The sequence below is a fragment of the Vanacampus margaritifer genome, chromosome 10 (assembly GCF_051991255.1).
Source record: "Vanacampus margaritifer isolate UIUO_Vmar chromosome 10, RoL_Vmar_1.0, whole genome shotgun sequence".
NCBI lineage: Eukaryota > Metazoa > Chordata > Actinopteri > Syngnathiformes > Syngnathidae > Vanacampus > Vanacampus margaritifer.
In genome coordinates this window covers 13,252,930-13,270,909 of record NC_135441.1, presented here as the reverse complement: position 1 = coordinate 13,270,909, position 17,980 = coordinate 13,252,930, and the positions used below count along the sequence as shown (strand labels likewise).

The window sequence follows — 17,980 nt, the reverse complement described above, 5'->3', positions numbered from 1 at the left end:
GAGGATTCATGGTTACCATGACAACAGAAGAAACTATTATGTATTACGAATGGACATTTTCCTCTTTTTTTTTTTTTTTGCACAACACATAGATTGTTTGGCGCTTCAAAGGAAAATAAAACCTAGCACAACAAAGACGTTCTTTCCCCTTTCATGTCTCTCTCATGTCTTCACTGAGCGAGGATCTCAAAATAGTCGATAGCGGATCATCTCGGCCCAAAACTTAGGCAGTCTGTTAACCCGCCGGTGTTGGTGGGGAGTTTCCACAAGATGGACAATTAATACTGCGGTTCTTCCTTCAATTAAATAAACTTTAATTAACAAGCGTGGCTGCTGTGATCGACCGCCCGCAAACCTCCGTGCGGCTGTGGCGTGTTCAAAGCAGATAAACACTTTGGCGCTAATGAAAAATTGATTACATGGATTCTTTGCGAAGGAGGAACCTTTTGCCAATTCGATGACTGTCCCCCAAGAGGTGCTATTAATATTCTACAGTGTGAGCTGGAGGCGGGTGGGTTGGGGGGTGGGCTTAATCGCAAGCATCTCTCAATTGAAGTGAAAAGTCTGACATGGTCGAAGAAGTGTGACAATCTGTGACAACAACACGTAAGCTCTCCACCATTTTGAATTGAGTGAAATACAGCCAGGTTTTCTCTACATTGCTGCTAACGTTTTCAAATGGTGATTTCCAAGGGAATTCACATTATTATTATTATTAGTAGTAGTATTCGTATTAGTAGTAGTAGTAGTTGTACAGTAATTAATCCATTATTTTAGAATTCAAACAAATCATCAAAAAATGTTTTAAACATTTGTTTTGTGGAAAACACTGCTTTACTTTTATATTTTTATGCAGGATCGTGAGTGATCGGCGGCAACAATGAATACACAGAGACTGCTATACTGTCCTAGAATAATTGTGTCCTTTATTCCCCGCAAACAGCAATCAACACACTTCAACGCTAAGCAGTATAATATAATCCAATCAGCGCTTACCTTGACACTAGACGGGAGAGCCGACGGCTGCTTAACGGCTGGGCGACCGTACGCTTCCCTCAGCTGACTCTACCCAAACCGCGTGCCACTCCGTCTTTTATTCTTTAACAAGTAGGGATGAGCGTGAGAAGCCGGGCTGGCCAAGCCCTCTCCCAGGCACCCTCCCTATGAGTCGTGTCCTGCTTCGAAAAAAAATTCTGAAATAGGGAGGAATGGAGGTGTCCTGCTTCGAAAACATGTTTTTGAAACAGGGAGGACTGCAGTATAAACAAGACATTCAACTTAACAGTTCCAAGGCAACAGTTCAGAACAACAACATATCCTTTTATAAGAGGTTACATGAGGACATATCAAACCATGGTTATTTTCCATTCAACATTGTAACATATTTTCTGGGCCTCAGCATAATGAAGTGACTATCGTCTTTTCCCTGTCTGGGGTCGCCACAGTGAGTCACATGATATGTTTGGCACAGATTTTACACAGTTATCTACAGTAATAGCATTTTAATATATTTTGATGATGTATTTATATTGAATAAAATGATTGTCACACTTTTTATCCTCGCCTCTCACCTAGCGTTAGCCTCGGCCCGCAGCGCTATGATGTATCGGTTCGGCCAGATAGCGCCGACTCAAAAAGGCCCGCTTCGCTTTTGTCAAAGTCCAGATGACGTATGGGAGCCTGTTTGGATGCTCCTCACACTGTTTTTCCCACGTGCCTTGCATGAAAAAAAAAATGCCGCAGGATGCACAGTTGCTATAAGTTGGGGTTGTTGTGCTCTGAATGTCTCTGAATCAGACGGTGTGAGTCATAACGCTTTTGTTGCTTTCAGACATTCAAGAACTAATAACCAAATGAATTTCTTTAAAAATTGCTTTCATGCTCCCCTCATGTATATATGTATATATATATATATATATAATGACAAAAACTAAAACTTTTCACAACTTCTGTCTCGTATATGTGGTTCAAATTTGGTATCAATTAGACAAGATGGTGAAAAAACCCTAAAACGACAGCTTCAAACAAAACAGCAGATTGCCTGTGTCTTTTCAGGTACAGCATATTGATGCTGCTTTGTGTGAATACTCATAATGGAGATGTTTACCAAATTTACTAATTTTAATAAGCTCATTTTTTAGGCTCACCCTCCAACCAAATGTAAACGTTTGCTTGGTTGAACACACCTGTGACTGTTTAAGTATGGTAAAGGTCTCAAAATTGATATTTTGACATGCATTTTGACATATTTAGGTAATAATGCTAGAGGGTCTTTAAAGTATTTTCAAAGTTATATAATTCACATCCCAGGGTGATTACGCTTCACATATCAACAATGTCGTCACATACACAACAAAAGCTTGAACATAACAGAGGAAAAACAAAGGGAGAAACATCACATCTGCCTGCCTGACTATGAAACAAAGGGAGTCCCACAGGGCCAAGTTCTAAGTCCACTGCTGCTGTTTGAATGTATCTTCACTGAATGTAATTATATATGCATTTTAAAGGACTTTATGTCCCTATGATGGGTGGATGACAATAGAGCGGTATTATCTGTCATAGTATTTCATCACAGGGAAAAACATTAGGTATATCTGCCTATTCTGTTATCCTAGTGAGGTATGTCTCTACCAAACCAATCGTGTTATTAAACTTTGTTAACTTTTTTTGGGTTAAAATCCCAACTAGTTAGTATAATACAATTTATTTAAATAAGGTTTACATTACATTACAGGCAAGTAAGTACAACATAAAAAAGGTCCATTTACTTTTCCCATATAATTCAGTAAGGTATGTGTGTGTTCCTGAAAAGTTAGCACAATGTTACTATGATTCATTTACTTTCCCACCAAGCAAGTCCAATTTTTGAAGGTACACTCACAGAACATCAAATTGTAAGTATTGTATGTCCTTTAAACGGAGGGAGGACAATTCAAGGGACTACGTTAGATCCCCTGTTTCAGTACTTTACTACAGGTCAAATCATTAGGTACACCTGAAGATGTTATATTACTGAGAGTAGCTTCTACCAAATAAACCGTGATATTAACTGCATGATTATAAATGAGCTTGTCATTTGCGCCGGCGACATTAATCACCAGATCGCTTAGTAGCCTCCCACTATTCAGGCTGTCGAACGTGCCACATCTCAAAAACGAGGGCGCTCTAGTGCGACAAAAGGATAAGCCAAGTCTTACGTCTTAATTTCTATTACCCTGTCCTGTTAGGATAAAGACTTGAAAGCATCGCGGATCACTTATTTTGAGTGTAATCTTGTTTTTAACAGCTACGTCTGTCCATGTTCTGCTTTTCTACTCCGTGTTGATGTACATGCATATGGAAAGCTTTGATAAGAGTGTTGCCGTACATATCACAGACTGTGTGACATCCCTCCACGTGCACAGCATTTTTAGTTTTCTCAAGTAGAGAGTTGTACAGGTGAGGCAAAGCGACACTGACAAAATATTTACCCTTTGAAAACACATGGTAAATTGTACTTCATGTATACAGTATAGCGCTTTTCAATCTTACTAGGCTCTCAAAGTGCTTTGCATTTGACTACTCATTCATCTTCTGATGACGCAGCATCAGGAGCAACTGGAGGTTCAGTATCTTGCTTAATGATTATTCGACGCGGTCACAATGGCCAGGGATCAAACCCACAACCTCTGGGTTGGGAGTTGATCACTCTACCACTGAGCCTCGCCGCCCCCCCCCCCCAGATATCACATACATACAATCAAAGTTGTTGCGTGTGAATAAATTACAGCTTTAGGGCACCATGTCTTTGGCAGTGTTCAGTGCAATTGACTACGTGATTGCCCTCTACTGGGCTCCTTTCTTGTCATATGAAAAAAAAAACATGATGGGAAATTTTGATAAAAAAAAAAAAAAATTATAATTGAGAACCCTCAGTCTAATCCATATATTAAGCAATTTGTGGAGAATTAATCACACTGCGGGCACAGTCAAAATGTGACGTTTCTGAAATGTGTGTATGTGTGTGTCTTTTTTTCCTTCCAGAGGTTTGCGTGGTGGACTGCGGCCCCCACGGCTCGTGCCTGGGCGGCATGTGTCACTGTGAGGAGGGCTGGGCGGGTGCCGAGTGTGAGCAAAGGGACTGTCACCCGCGCTGCATCGACCACGGGGTGTGTCGCGAGGGCAAGTGCGACTGCCACCAGGGCTGGACGGGTGAACACTGCACCATCGGTGAGCAAGATCATTTCCACACAAAAAGCGCACGCACACACAGACACCTGACAAAAAGCCACAGATTGTGTGGTGGCAGCATGGGCAACCTTGGGGCGTGAATGTCAGTGGGTTCAGTGTTGTAAAAAACAAAAAAGAAAATCCATCTGTAATACTCAGCATACAGCATATCACACATTAGTTATACCATCTTGTCAGGATATCTGATGAGTTTAGAGGATGTAGCAATTTGTTTAAGCCTCATCCTGAAGGCTGTTTCTAATAATTTGACCCTCAATTGCACACTTTGTCAAATTGAAAACAATTGTAACAATTATGAATTCAAAAATTCAAAGTCTTTCTTTTTGGCGAGCGGGGGGTTTCGCTCTTTGTCGAACGTTTTTCAGCGTCTCACCTTGAACGGCTAATTATTTCTTTCAACCACCTTTTTCCTCTGGTGAAGTGGAACTCTGGAATTAGTGAGTCAAGGGCGGACAGCAAGTCAAGGCCTCTTTGGAATATCACTTTCCTTGAAATGGCGGCACTTCAGTTGCCGCTAATGAGGATAATGACATTGGAGATGCCGCTTCCAACCGTTGACCTGCGGTTTGCTGGTTGAACCTCGACATGTAGCGTCAAACGCTATATCACCCAGAGGCCACTCACAGCCCTATCTCCGTTTTCCCGTGCATCACCTAGGAAACAAAAGATCCAGCAACTCCAGACTAATGGCAATTAATTATGTATTTACAATCCAGCAAGGCTTCTTCCCCGCAGGTGGAGGTGGGCAGACTCCAGCACTTGTAATCCTCCCAGTAAAACTGGTGCAGCTATAGGCTACAGTTCCATACTAGCTATCACTTGCTTTTTGGTAGGCTTTCTACAAAGGATATGGTGTTAATAGTACATTTTAGCAACATTTCCTGTGAAATAATTAGTAGCTTCTCAGAACGATGACTATATGAGTATTCAGGTGCCTTAAATGTAACACTAGCCAATAAACCCTAACACTAACTACTAACCCTTACCTGTAATCTTAAATATAACTATTAACACTAAACCATACCCCCAACCCTAAACTAAACTTTCTACGTAATCCTAACCCCTAATCACAACACTTACTCAGACTCACCAGGTATCCCAAAACATAATTCTAAATCGCACACATTTACTTTTCCCACCGTTGAGTAATAGAGCAAAATTACAGTACAATCTCCTTGACATCTAATGCTGTTGTCCAAAAGTGATAAAATGCTTTTTTTGCATGAAAATTATTCATTTTCATCTCGCCGAATGATCAAATTGAGAGGTCAGGTGACCGAAACCCCTCAACCCTACTTATAAATCTAACTCTGATCTCTAATCATAACCCTAACGGTTGCCTACCACTAACCCTACCAAATTTAAATTCTGAATTTAAAATGTAAAAACCTTAATCTTACTCCAGATTATTAAAGGCAAAATGACAATCTGATGTTGTTTGTGGCCAGTGTTGCCACCCATGGATGAAATGTGTGAACTAAAATAATACATTTTCAGTCCTGCTGTTTTTTGGGTGGAGTGCAAATATCCAAATCTGAACCCCTAAAATTGACCATACCCAACATAGGGCTAACCTTAAATTTAACCCTTGAACCCTCACCCTTACCTCTAACATTAATCTTATTTCGAATGTGAATCAACCCCTCACCTAACCTGAACCCTGTAAACAATCCCCTCACACCTTAACGCTAACCCTTTTGGTTGTTTTGCTCCCACTTTAACTCCTTTCTTTACTTAAAAAAGAAATTTTCATTTTGTTCCTTTTACTTAATTCTACTATAAAACAGGTCTAACTAAAATGACCCAAGCTAAAGTGCAGCTTGATGTGCGTTAGTGGTTGTATTCAATAGACGAGAGGTCTTAAATTCAATCGAAGTAGCCTTTAAGTCTTCAATTTGACTTTCTTAAATGTTCCCTGTGCTCTTGTTTCAATTGACATCCACTTTTCTCAGGGAGAAATTTGATTTGTCCTTTAAATGCATTTTAATCCCATTTTGGATGACTAGAGCACGCACGGACGACTTCCTTGGCTATTCTTTGACTAAATAACAGTGACCCCGTTATATAAGCCGTCGCACTGAAGTTTGAGGTGTTTTCAACTCATAGCCACCGTCAAAGCTTAGTTGGCGTCGGAGGAAGTGACTCGGGTATTCTGCTTAATGGCTCAGCATGGATCTGCTTTGAGCCCACTGGTGTTTGAACGCGACAAGGCAAACAAAGAGGTTCGAATATCAAGAGAAGCTATGTTTTCCTTTGTGCTAGCCCATTAGCGCCAAGCCAAAGCAGACGGAGAACGTTCATAATGAATATTTTAGCAACCGTTTTTAGACTGAGTCGTTTAGGCGGTGATTCGTACGGCCGCTAATGGCCGGCATCTGGGATTCTTCTTTTTAATCACTCGCTGCTTTAATGAACGGCTCACAATTTTGTCAAACACTGAACTCACATGCGTGATAACTCAAAATTGATGGCTTGCCTTCATCTGTGGATCCTTTCTTGTGCTTTTAAATCTGTTTATTTCTGTCTTCTGTCTTGTTGCCTAACTAAAATGTATGCTATGTCCACATGAACATTGGTATTCGTTTTTTATTTATTTATTTTTTATTTTGGCCTCTTTTTTTGGGGGAGTTATCTGCTTTTAAGTTACCATAATGCCAATTCTACTTAACAAATGTTCTTGTGCTAAATGTAATGTTATTGGGAAAATCCATCAAAAATGCACGGCAATTGGACAAAATTGAGCAATTTCAGTGTTTTTAAGGGAAAAGTGACACTTTGATGCCTTTCTTTTATTTAATGAGGTCACAGCGTGCGCTGTTAGAGCAACTAACAGGTGTGATTATGTTAATCAAGCTTTAAATACAAGATTTTTTTTAAGCTATTTTTTGTAGGGTGTGCAGAAAAGGAGAACGTTTTTTTTTGTTTGTTTTTACCATTTTAACGTGACATGTATGAAGCAGTGGCATGGGACATGGAAGCAATCAGAAAATATTGGTGCAGATTTTCGTGCTTTGCAAGCATCCGCACCGGTTGGGGTGGGGGCGTGTGGGGGTGGGGGATAAAGGGTAAATATGAGCTCTATGAAAATTAATCAAAAACAGGCTTTTTTGACATTTCTATTTTTCAGGTATGCAGATTTTGGTAGGAGCGTGTCCATTCTCTTGGGGATGGATGAGATATGTTAAATATGAGTATTTTGTCAATGAAAATTCAAATTCATTAAAAACTGGCTTTTTGTAAATATAGGAGGATTAAAGTGCCACCTGTTCATTTGCCATGCACTTAACAACATGCAAATATATTTCCATGAGGACCAACAGGATTTTTTCCCCAATAATTTGTTATAGTAAATGTTGTTTTTAAAAATGTAAAATGTTCTGGGGCCTGCCTATAAGCAGTTGAAAATGTATGCATTGAATTTGTTTTTATAATCAAGAAAATACTTGCTCATGTGGACATGGTCTTACAATAATTGTCTTTTTCTTTGTTCCTATCTTACTTCCTCTTTGTCTTCCTCTGATCTCCTCTTTGCGTCCATGTAAAGCCCTGGATTCCAGAGTGTCAGGTAAAAGAAAAACAAAACAAAACAACACATTCTTTGCTTGAAAATAACCTCATCATGCAGATTGTTCCGATCCACCTTTATTTTGCCTCTAACATATCGAATACTTCCCGCCACTCATGTTTCGTGTTGGCTTTCCGGCTCCACTGAAATGGGGACTTTTATTTTTCAAGAAAATTAATTAATTTGGAAGCTACAGTTGTATTAATGGGAGTACACATATGTTTTTGTTTGCTTTGCTTTGGAGCAGCAGTTATAACCATAACCCTCTCAAGCCCTGACCCCAATTCCTAACCCAACCATACACCCTAACCCAAAACTAACCCCTAATCCTATCCCTATACCTCTAATCCACTAGCACTAAACCCCAACCCCTCACCCCAACCTAAAACACCTTCTTAAATCTAACCCAAAATGGATTCCCTAATACTACCTCCTAAATCTTACCTTCCACGTAACTCCAACCCTGCTTAAAAAGACCATCCATTTTGAAAATGTCTTATCCTCTTTAGGGTTGCAGACATGTCCCAGCTGACTTTAGGCAAAGGTGACTGATGCCGTGGACTGGTCAACCAATTGCAGGGCACATATAGACAAAGAAAAATTCACACTCGCATTCACACAAACTCACATGTATGTTTTGGGAATGTGGAAGTAATCCAGAGTATCTGGAGAAAACCCACAAAAACATGAGGAGAACATGAAACTCAACATAGGAAGGCCGGATCCTGGATTCAAACCCCCAACCTCAGAACTGTGATGCAGATGTGCTGACCACTGAGGCCCTAGTCTTAAAAGCTCAAATTTTCTAAAATGATGGTCTTAAATATTTAAAAACGTCCTTGGATCTGTGTAACCCTTATCGCTAACACAAACCTTGACCCATCCGTCAATTTTCTGTATAGCTAGTCCAGATTAAGGGCTTTTCATACCACTCATAGTGAAGCGCAGCGCGTAGTCAACAAACCAATTTATTGTGTACGTGCTGCCACGGTGCACTCATGGCTGCCTGGCAGTGTCGCATCGATTGAAAAATTCGGGCGCAGCGCCTCCTTGACATCGAAAAGAGCATTTTGGTGGTGTTGTAGGCTACAGTGAAAAAAGCATGGCAAAACCTGAAGATACTTCAAGCACACCTCGAAGCAGTACCAAATCGCTGTTGCTCGCTGATGAGCCTGAACTCAATGAGATTCTGCTCTACCATCATCTGATGAGCCCATTTCCTTTTTCTTGCTGTCACTTGTCGGTTCCTCCACCTCCTCTATAAAAATAAGTTATGTCCTAAAGGGTATAAATCCATACTGCCCTACTGCAGCCTACTTCATGTCTAAACAAGAGGGAAAAGCGCGGGGCTACTTCCTGTTCCGTATCTTAGCAACCAGTGCCAAATATGGCACGCTTGAAACCGGGCTGTGTGAAAGCTTCATTACGGTTGTGGGTGAGCAAGAGCCTAGCCCAGAAGTTCTTTGGGCAAGAGGCCAGGTGCACCCTGAATTGGTCGCCAACAAATCGGAGGACCCAAATTTTAACCTGAGCCTTTATCACTTAATCCCAATGCCGAATTTTAAGCCCTTTCCTAATCTAACAACCCTAACCCTAACCATCCATCCTTTAGTCTGCCTTTTCCTCATCCCAAATACAATCCCTAACCTTAACCCAAACATTCCACGCCTAACTCTGTGACCCTTATGCTTAGCTCCTATTGGCTCAACCCTGCTTATTGTTGACTGTAGTGATCCTTATTTTGCTTCAACATACTGACTACCTCCCATCTTTTATGGTTAGCGTCGGCCTTCTGTCTCCACCGAGAATGCGAGCGTTGGTGGGTGGGGATTTTATACATGCGCCTATCCACTGTCAAATAATAAGAAAATGTTTTTTTGTCAGCCTTAGCTAAGTCACTTCTGTTCCCTTTTTTCCTAAATGTTTCCCTCTCCTGGGTTGTGTAATAGGAGCAGTCAAGATAGGATATAAAGGTAAACTGAACCCTCCCCAGGGAGATTGTCACAAACGATCACCTCCCACCCCCCTCTCTGCTCTTTGTCTCCCCCCTAGCACGACGTTGATACACCTGTTCTATGTCCGAGTCGACCATGATGTCTCCCCCTCCCCGTTTTTCCTTATGATATGTCCCATCATTCCCTGTTCGTCTTGAACCAGTAGACTCCACGGTCCCCTCGTCCCCCTTTCCTTGTCTTACCCAGTGGAGCTGCTGTGGTTTGTTTGGGCCTTGTGGAGGCCAGTGCTCTGTCCTTCTCTGTATATGTAGACGCTCAGGATGCCGACGCTTCCCTCTCTCCCTTTCCCTTTATTATTATTCTTATTTGACATTAAAGCCTTCCTTGTCCCCCGTCACTGTGGCTGTTACTTCACATGAGCGTTCAGTCCAAAATGCAGTGCAGGCTGTTGCTTCCAGTATTTATACAAACGTCAAGAAAAAAAAAAAACATGTTCCCACGCAGTTCATCTGCATTTATATACATGGGTCAGTCGGATGCAATACAAGGGCTGTGTTTTTACTTATTTATTTGAAAACACAGGTTACAGTTCGCATTCAAATGTTGATCGAACTGTCTATCTATCTATCTATCTATCTATCTATCTATCTATCTATCTATCTATCTATCTATCTATCTATCTATCTATCTATCTATCTATCTATCTATCTATCTATCTATCCGCCGGCTCAACCAAACATCCATCCATCCATCCATCCATCCATCCATCTATCTATCTATCTATCTATCTATCTATCTATCTATCTATCTATCTATCTATCTATCTATCTATCTATCTATCTATCTATCTATCTATCTATCTATCTATCTATCTATCTATCTATCTATCTATCTATCTATCTATCCATCCATCCATCCATCCATTCACCAACTGAATATAATGAGGTTAGGTGTTCAGGGAGAGTATGAATTTGTATGTTTCCTCCCCAATCAAAACTCCAGTATTATTAGATTTTTATTGTTCCAGCTCTTGTATTGGATCTCATTAGTCTGTGCAGTGTTTGGCTCTAGCTACACTGCGCCGCGCAGTTTGACCCACGGGAACCTCATTCCAGGATCAACAATACCACCTTTATAGACCACCTGAAAGCTCTAACACGGGTCCTGGTCCTGCTCTAATTAAGAGTCACCGAGACACTTTTATCACACCGACGCGCTCATGTGAATCGACAGAACCTTCTCACACATCCCGAGTCCTGTCAGACGTCTTCTGCACTCTGTGTTCGCTCCTCTGCCCACTGTCTCCTCTCTAAACCCCCTTTCCCTCCCACCTCACTCGTGCTGGTGTGTGACATTGCTACATGATGTGTTGACAGACGGATGCCCGGGCCTGTGCAACAACAACGGGCGCTGCGTCCTGGATCAGAACGTCTGGCATTGCATCTGCCAGTCAGGATGGCGCGGCCTGGGATGCGACGTCGCTACCGAGACACTCTGCTCAGACGGCAAGGACAACGAGGGAGGTAGGAAGCTTAACTGGTTCAAGCTGGCCGCCTAAAGCCGGTTTTGGCCTGACGTTTATGGTACAGATGAGGAGAGGTTGAATGAATTTGCTAATGTAATAGCAAAAGCCCCTTTCACACTGACAAATTCCATCAAATTGCCACACGAAAGTCAAAAGTCAAAAATAAATAAATCAACAAGGATTAAAACAGTAAAATCAAGTTTACACATCGTCAAAAAAAGACCCAAATCTAAAAACTGAAACCAGAGTGAGACTGAAAACAAGAAAAAAAAGACAATAAAGAATCAACAACCAAGTCAGAAATCAACTCACAAAAGTGAAAAAAAAAACTGTTCAAAGAACACGAGAACCAAGGCAAAATAAAAACTATGAATGAAATGAATGAAGTCAGAATACACTGAAAACTGTAAATAAATACATAAAAACAACAACCGCAACACAATAAAAGCAGTCCCCAAATTTTTTTGCAAAATAAATAAACAAATAAATAAAAGTCTGGGTCAAATCAAAGCCCAAGTCTAAAAATTGCAGTCAAAAACCAAGTCAAGAAGAAGACAAAAAAAAAATGTCCATAAAGAAAAAACTACTAAAATGAACCATTAAAAATAGTCGTTAAAAGGTGTAGAAAAATGAAAGAAAAAATAAATAAAATTAGAAACAGTCAAACTAATCTAAAAACCCATGTCAAAAAATCTAATCACATATCTATGGGGTTAAATACCCCCAAAAAATAAATAATAATAACCAGAAGTTGAAAAACAGCAGTCAGGTGCCCAAATAGTTTTTAAATGTTCCCTGAGCATGGTGGTCTGTTTAACAAGTTTGGAGGTCACATCAGGTGATTGTTAAATAATTCAATCTGCGCTGTCACTTTAATGATGCCCGGATCATATGAGAGGTCACCAGAGCAACAGAGCTTGACGCGGAACGTGGACACTATCCCGCTTTCCTCTCTTCCCAGATGGCTCAGCTGACCACTGTAGTGACTGAGATGTGATTTGACGTTGAGGCAGGTATAGAAAAAAAATACTGTCAACTGTAATAATGGAAAATTTGACACTAAGCTTACTCATATTAAAAACGCCTACGAAAGAATGTGCATGGATAGATGATAACTTTTGAATAGGTTTCCACTGTAGTAACAGATTCAAAATTGTTATACCGAAGAAAAACACTTTAGAAAAGGTGTCCACTGTAGAGATAGAAGAAAACACGACTCAAACAGCTTTTCAATGTAGTGATTGACGCACAACTTTGACATCCAGAACATGTCATCCATCGGGTCTAGAAGAAAACAACTTTTGATTACCTGCCCAGTCCACTGTTGTCACTTACAGTTGAAAAAAAAATAGCTGTTCACTGTATTGACTGATAAGAAAGAAAAAAGGAAACAACAAGCTTCCAAATAGCTATAGCTGTCCACCCAAGTGCTTGTGCGCAATTCGACAATGAGATTCATGCATTTTGAATAGCTGTCCTATGTCGTGACTGATGCCCAACCAGGACCCCAAGACTCACGTTTCCTTCCTCCTGGTTTCCCAGATGGCCTGGTGGACTGCATGGACCCGGACTGCTGCACTCAGATTTCCTGTCAGGGTCAGACGTATTGTAAAGGCTCGCTGGACCCGGCCGCTGCCGCCACGCAGGGCCAGAACTCGGCCGGCCAGCCCGCCTCCAGGAGCTTCTACGAGCGTGTGGCGTTCCTAATGGGGCCCAGCGGGAGTCACGTGGTAGCAGGGGAGAACCCCTTCAACAGCAGGTGAGCAGTGTTTGCAAAGCCACTCTGTGATGTTGCATCATCAGGCTCAGTGATAAGTGTGCTTAGAGCGGGTACACGCTGTCACAACTCTTGTTTTGTTTTTATTTTATCTTATATTATTATGAGTCGCTCAAGAGTGTTAAAAACAATCAGATATGACAGGATCATGTCATCTTCTGTATTTGGAAAGTGGAAGAAAGAAAAGAAGAAAGTTTAGTGGCAGGCAGATGACAAATAATTTGTATCAGGGAGAGGGGAAGCACAACACACTTTACGGTTACTCTGAAAACACAGCAACAAACAAAATACCAACAGACAAAGATAAACACAACAGCATATTGTGTTGTGCTACAACAAATATAACAAATATTTAGTTATTTGTGTTTGTGTTTCACATGTAAGTGTCACCATCATCAGTTTCTATTTTTCCCTGGTCTTGACACACTATAGATAATAGGGTTAACAACCGTGCCAAATTTGAATGTTGACAAAAACCTTTACGTTTATAAGATGTGGCTTGAAATCATAAAAACTCAAACCATTCTTTCAGCTCTCAAACGCTGTGAGCTGTGTCATATACCATGTACATCATGGTAGGCCTACTATGTTATTTATTTATTTATTTATGAAAACTGCTAAACCTATCAGATGATAAACAACTAAATTTGTGGCCTCTAGGTAGCACTTAAAAAAAGGGCAGCTGTGTTTGATTTGATGCCATTACAATGACAAACAATCCTCAAAATCACATTTGTTGCACTATTACAATTCGATTTTCCCTTTCAAGATATTTTAAGCTTCTCTTCTAACAAGATCAAGTTAGCGTCTGCCTTTTGTTATTGTACTTTGTTTGAGACACCGATGGACTAAAAAAAGGATGAAGCCTTGGTCAGCATTTTTGTTGTATTAGTGTGTTAGCCTAATGCCAGATTTAGTGTCGGTACCAGATGTGATCGGGCTGCCAGATTGTATCGGGGTCGCCTAACGATGACATCACGTTACAGGATTGGCTGGAAATGATCCATTTACAAGTGTTCAATAAAGTTATATGGAAAAAAAAGCTGGTTGACATCAAAGCATTGGAAAGAAAATATTAAAGTTGTCATTTAAATAACAAAATGTATGGACTGAAATTGTAAAAACAAATATAAAAGCCGGATACTTTAAGATTTGAAGAAATAATAAAAATAGATTGAAGCATCTTAGCGCTTTTCGATGACGTCATTGCAGCAGCGCTAATGAAATGCATGATTCAGATTATTTTTTAGCTCTTCACAAATCACAATACATCACAATCTTAGTCAGTCTTAATGATAATAGGAACACATTAGCAATATAAACTGACAATATTTGTCACATCTCAGGCAATTAATTTGTGTACTTATTATTTATTCAATCTATTTTATTATTTATTCAACATATTTTGCTTTTATATTATTAGGTTTATTTACGTTTTTATACGGATACTCTCTGGTGCCAGGGTATGATTTTTTTTATTTTTTGCTCATCTGTACCCACAGTTTACTAATCTGTTCCTACAGTTTACTAATATGTTCCCACAATTTATTAATCTGTTCCCACAGTTTAGCAATCTGTACCCACAGTTTAGTAAACCTGCCTAATTATTAGCCTACAATATATATTTTCCTATACTGTTCACTCAACATTGACACACTAAATCATCACATTATCAAACATAACCAACATTAAATATGACCAGACTTCACCAGCCCTCATAATTTAAAGCTATAAATTCAATCGATAAAGCAAGACATGAAAATACACATATTTTGATCCACCTGTAAATTCATAAATGCATATCAAAGAAGCGTTTCTTAACTATTACCTGAAAACATTGCTTGTTCACCACCACATCATTTTGCCCAATTACTTGGAGCTAAATGCCAAAATGCCAGAAAGCTAAAAAACAAATGAATAAAAATCTGCATAAGTCACTAGCAAGTTAGCCGGGTAGTTATTATTATTACTTGTTTATCAACACATTAAATCAGCTTGCACCATGGCTCAAATCTAAATTCAAAATCCAGAAGGCTAACATGCTGTATTAACCGCACGGCTTTTATTTAGTTTATGTTCCACAACGTTTTACACAAGAATTAAAGCTAAAGACAGGCTAACACACTCATACAACAATGCTAACAAGATGATAGTACACTGTTTACCGCCACATTAAATCAGCTTGCTCAATTGCTCGAAGCTAAATGCTAAAGCCAGAAGGTTTAAAGATGAAGCTTTTAATGAATAAATGCAACGTTGCAGTGGTGCAACACAGTGACATTTAATTAACTGTATGCTCAACTTCTAATACGGCAGGCTTTTCTTTCGGCCGCGAGAAAGCGAAAAAAGAATCTAATGAATATTTTGAGCACAAGCACTAATGCTGCTTCTAGACACCAACATGACAGTAAGCTGAAGACAATGAGGATAAGGATTACCCGCCATGCTAGGGTCTGGGTTATTGCCGGCTTCTATATTTCCAGTAAAGCGAGCTATTTACATACGGATTACTTGAAACCGTCGCGGGGAATATTCCCTGAGCGCAGTTGGAAATCATGATTTTCTCTCTTCCGACCACAAACGTGCACGGGAGTTAGCTAATTTAGCTAAATTTGCTAATTACTATTGCACTAATGTATTGCACTAATACAATAAACCAGTGAATCTCTGAGTCTGTAACTGTGTTATGACTTTAATTTAGCCCATCTGAGAGCTAAATGCTAAATCAGCAATATACTGTACATTTGACTCAAGCAGCAATTCGGCACCCGTGGATACACAAATTCACCCCCCAAAATTTTTTTAAACCATATTTTGTATTTATTTTTGTATTTATTGTTTAATTCCAAACACATCCATTATTACATTTTTGCACCTGCCCAAATCTGTTTGCTCTCCTGCTTTGAGTTGAATGACCGCCAACTAACATAACAAACGCTAAAATGACTAACAGGCTAAATTAATTTACTCATATCACATGTCACCATTTTAAATCGGTTTGCTTAAAGCTAAATGTTGAAGCCATACATGTTCAAAAGCTTTGAGCTAAATGCTGAAGGAAATGAAATGTTTTCTATGTACTAAAGTAGGCTCACATAATATTAACAAACATGTTAACATGGAAAGTGTAAAAATATAAACAAATATATAAAATAAAATCCTATATTAAAAAAACTAAATAGAAAATAAGAAAGAATAGAAAATAAAAGAAATAATTATGCAAATGAATACATATTGAAATAAAAATGATATAAAAATTGATTTATGAAAAACATAATAAAATGCAACAAGAACAAAATCAAAAAGATGAATTAAAAATAATAAAACACAATAACACTAAAATAAAAAATATTGCAATTAACAAATACAAACAGTAGTTTTTTTTTTTTTTAAAGAATAAATAAATAAGCGAATAATATTCCTTTTCTTGAATTTTAAGCATCTTTGGTTGACAATGACGCATACGCGCATATAACAGTGCACTCATTTTAGCGCGTCAGCAGCTGTCGCTGGCTTTATTTGTCCTTGTATCATTTGTCTTGCGTCTGAAAGACAAATAGAGATGCTTGGAAAGAAGCAGCGCCGAGCTCTTAAGTGGCCCCATTGCCTGAGCCTGGCTAAATAAAGGATGCAAGCGTTAACGCTGCTGTTGATCAAGCCTGCCTCTGCTACATAATGACCTGGAGATAACATGTCTTTCCCCCTTCTTCTCCTCCCTGTGATGAATGCAAGAGGGAGCCTGTTTCCGATTCCTCTCCACGCTCGAGAGGCGGCGAATAAATTAAACGCAGCGGAAACATGACAAGAAAAAAAAGTTCACCTAAAGGCACCGCCCTTGTTTTTGAGAGATTTTTATTCACGCGTCTGTCAAGTTTATGCAGCGAAGTGCTTGAATATTTTGGGGAAAAATTCATTTTCAGGCCGGTGAAAGCGTAGTACAGTGTGGACTCAAAGCAAACCAGTTTGCCTGAGGGGCGAATCAGCCAGTTAGTGAGTCATGCTGCTTCTTGTTAGCAACCTGCTAAAAAGCAAAACAAAACAAAAAAAAAGATATTTCACGTACCACAAGCCTATATGCAAGATGTATGAATGAATGTCTTTATTTTAAACGTATAAAATTAAAAAGCGCAAAAATCACAATATTCATAGTGTGTGTGACGTCAAATTGCATCAAATAAGGCAGACCCCCCCCCAAAAAAAAATAAAATAAAAAATATATATATTACAACAGACATTTTTAAATACAATAGAGAAAGTTGTAATATGACATAAAACAGATTTTTATAATTAAAAATTATCAATATAACGTGGGGGAAGAAATACCATTAAAAGTCGTAATAGGCTTACTGTGAGACAAAAGTCAGATATTTATAGAAATTATCATAATATGAGGGAAAAAAAGCGTCATTTTACATGTGATTTGTACTATGAAAAAAGTATCATTTTATGAGAAGAGAAACTGGATATTTGCATATATTTGGGGGATGAACGACATACGTAGAATCGTATTTGTCGACAAATTGACAATTCCAAACATCCGGCCATTTCTGTTATTACCACAATGCAATGCTTCATTTCCACGCCTGCGACTAGCATACAAACCAGCAAGTTGTTATAGTAGTCAAGCAACATTTTCAAATCAAAATAATTCTCACAAATCAATTTACAACGATCCAAAGTCCAATGCTTTCAATGAGCGGTGAGCATCGCTTCACCGAGGAAAAATGCTGCATTCGAGGAAAGTGGGAAATCAGAATTATCCCACTCAGATTGTGTCAGTTCCGCCCTCAAAACGTTCTAGGCAAATGTAAATACAAAACATATGTTCAGGTGACACAGCGTGATTTGGAATGACTGTTAACCAGAACAACAAAGAATTTATCGGAATCAGCCATCTTTATTGTTTACATTAACCTCAAAAGCTT

The 17,980-nt window shown here is 39.3% G+C and overlaps 1 protein-coding gene across 7 annotated transcripts in view; it reads left to right on the top strand.

The window, feature by feature from the left end:
• Positions 1 to 17,980, top strand: part of LOC144058866 (teneurin-3) — a 222,257-nt gene that overhangs the window by 146,562 nt on the left and 57,715 nt on the right. For 5 of the 7 annotated variants that reach the window (XM_077577466.1, XM_077577465.1, XM_077577469.1 and 2 more), the window contains 5 exons: positions 4,027 to 4,212; positions 7,778 to 7,798; positions 9,748 to 9,771; positions 11,130 to 11,276; positions 12,821 to 13,037. In XM_077577466.1, the coding sequence (XP_077433592.1) occupies positions 4,027 to 4,212; positions 7,778 to 7,798; positions 9,748 to 9,771; positions 11,130 to 11,276; positions 12,821 to 13,037 (595 nt within the window). The remainder of the gene's footprint in view (positions 1 to 4,026; positions 4,213 to 7,777; positions 7,799 to 9,747; positions 9,772 to 11,129; positions 11,277 to 12,820; positions 13,038 to 17,980) is intronic. The other 2 variants (XM_077577467.1, XM_077577468.1) reach the window with 2 other exon arrangements.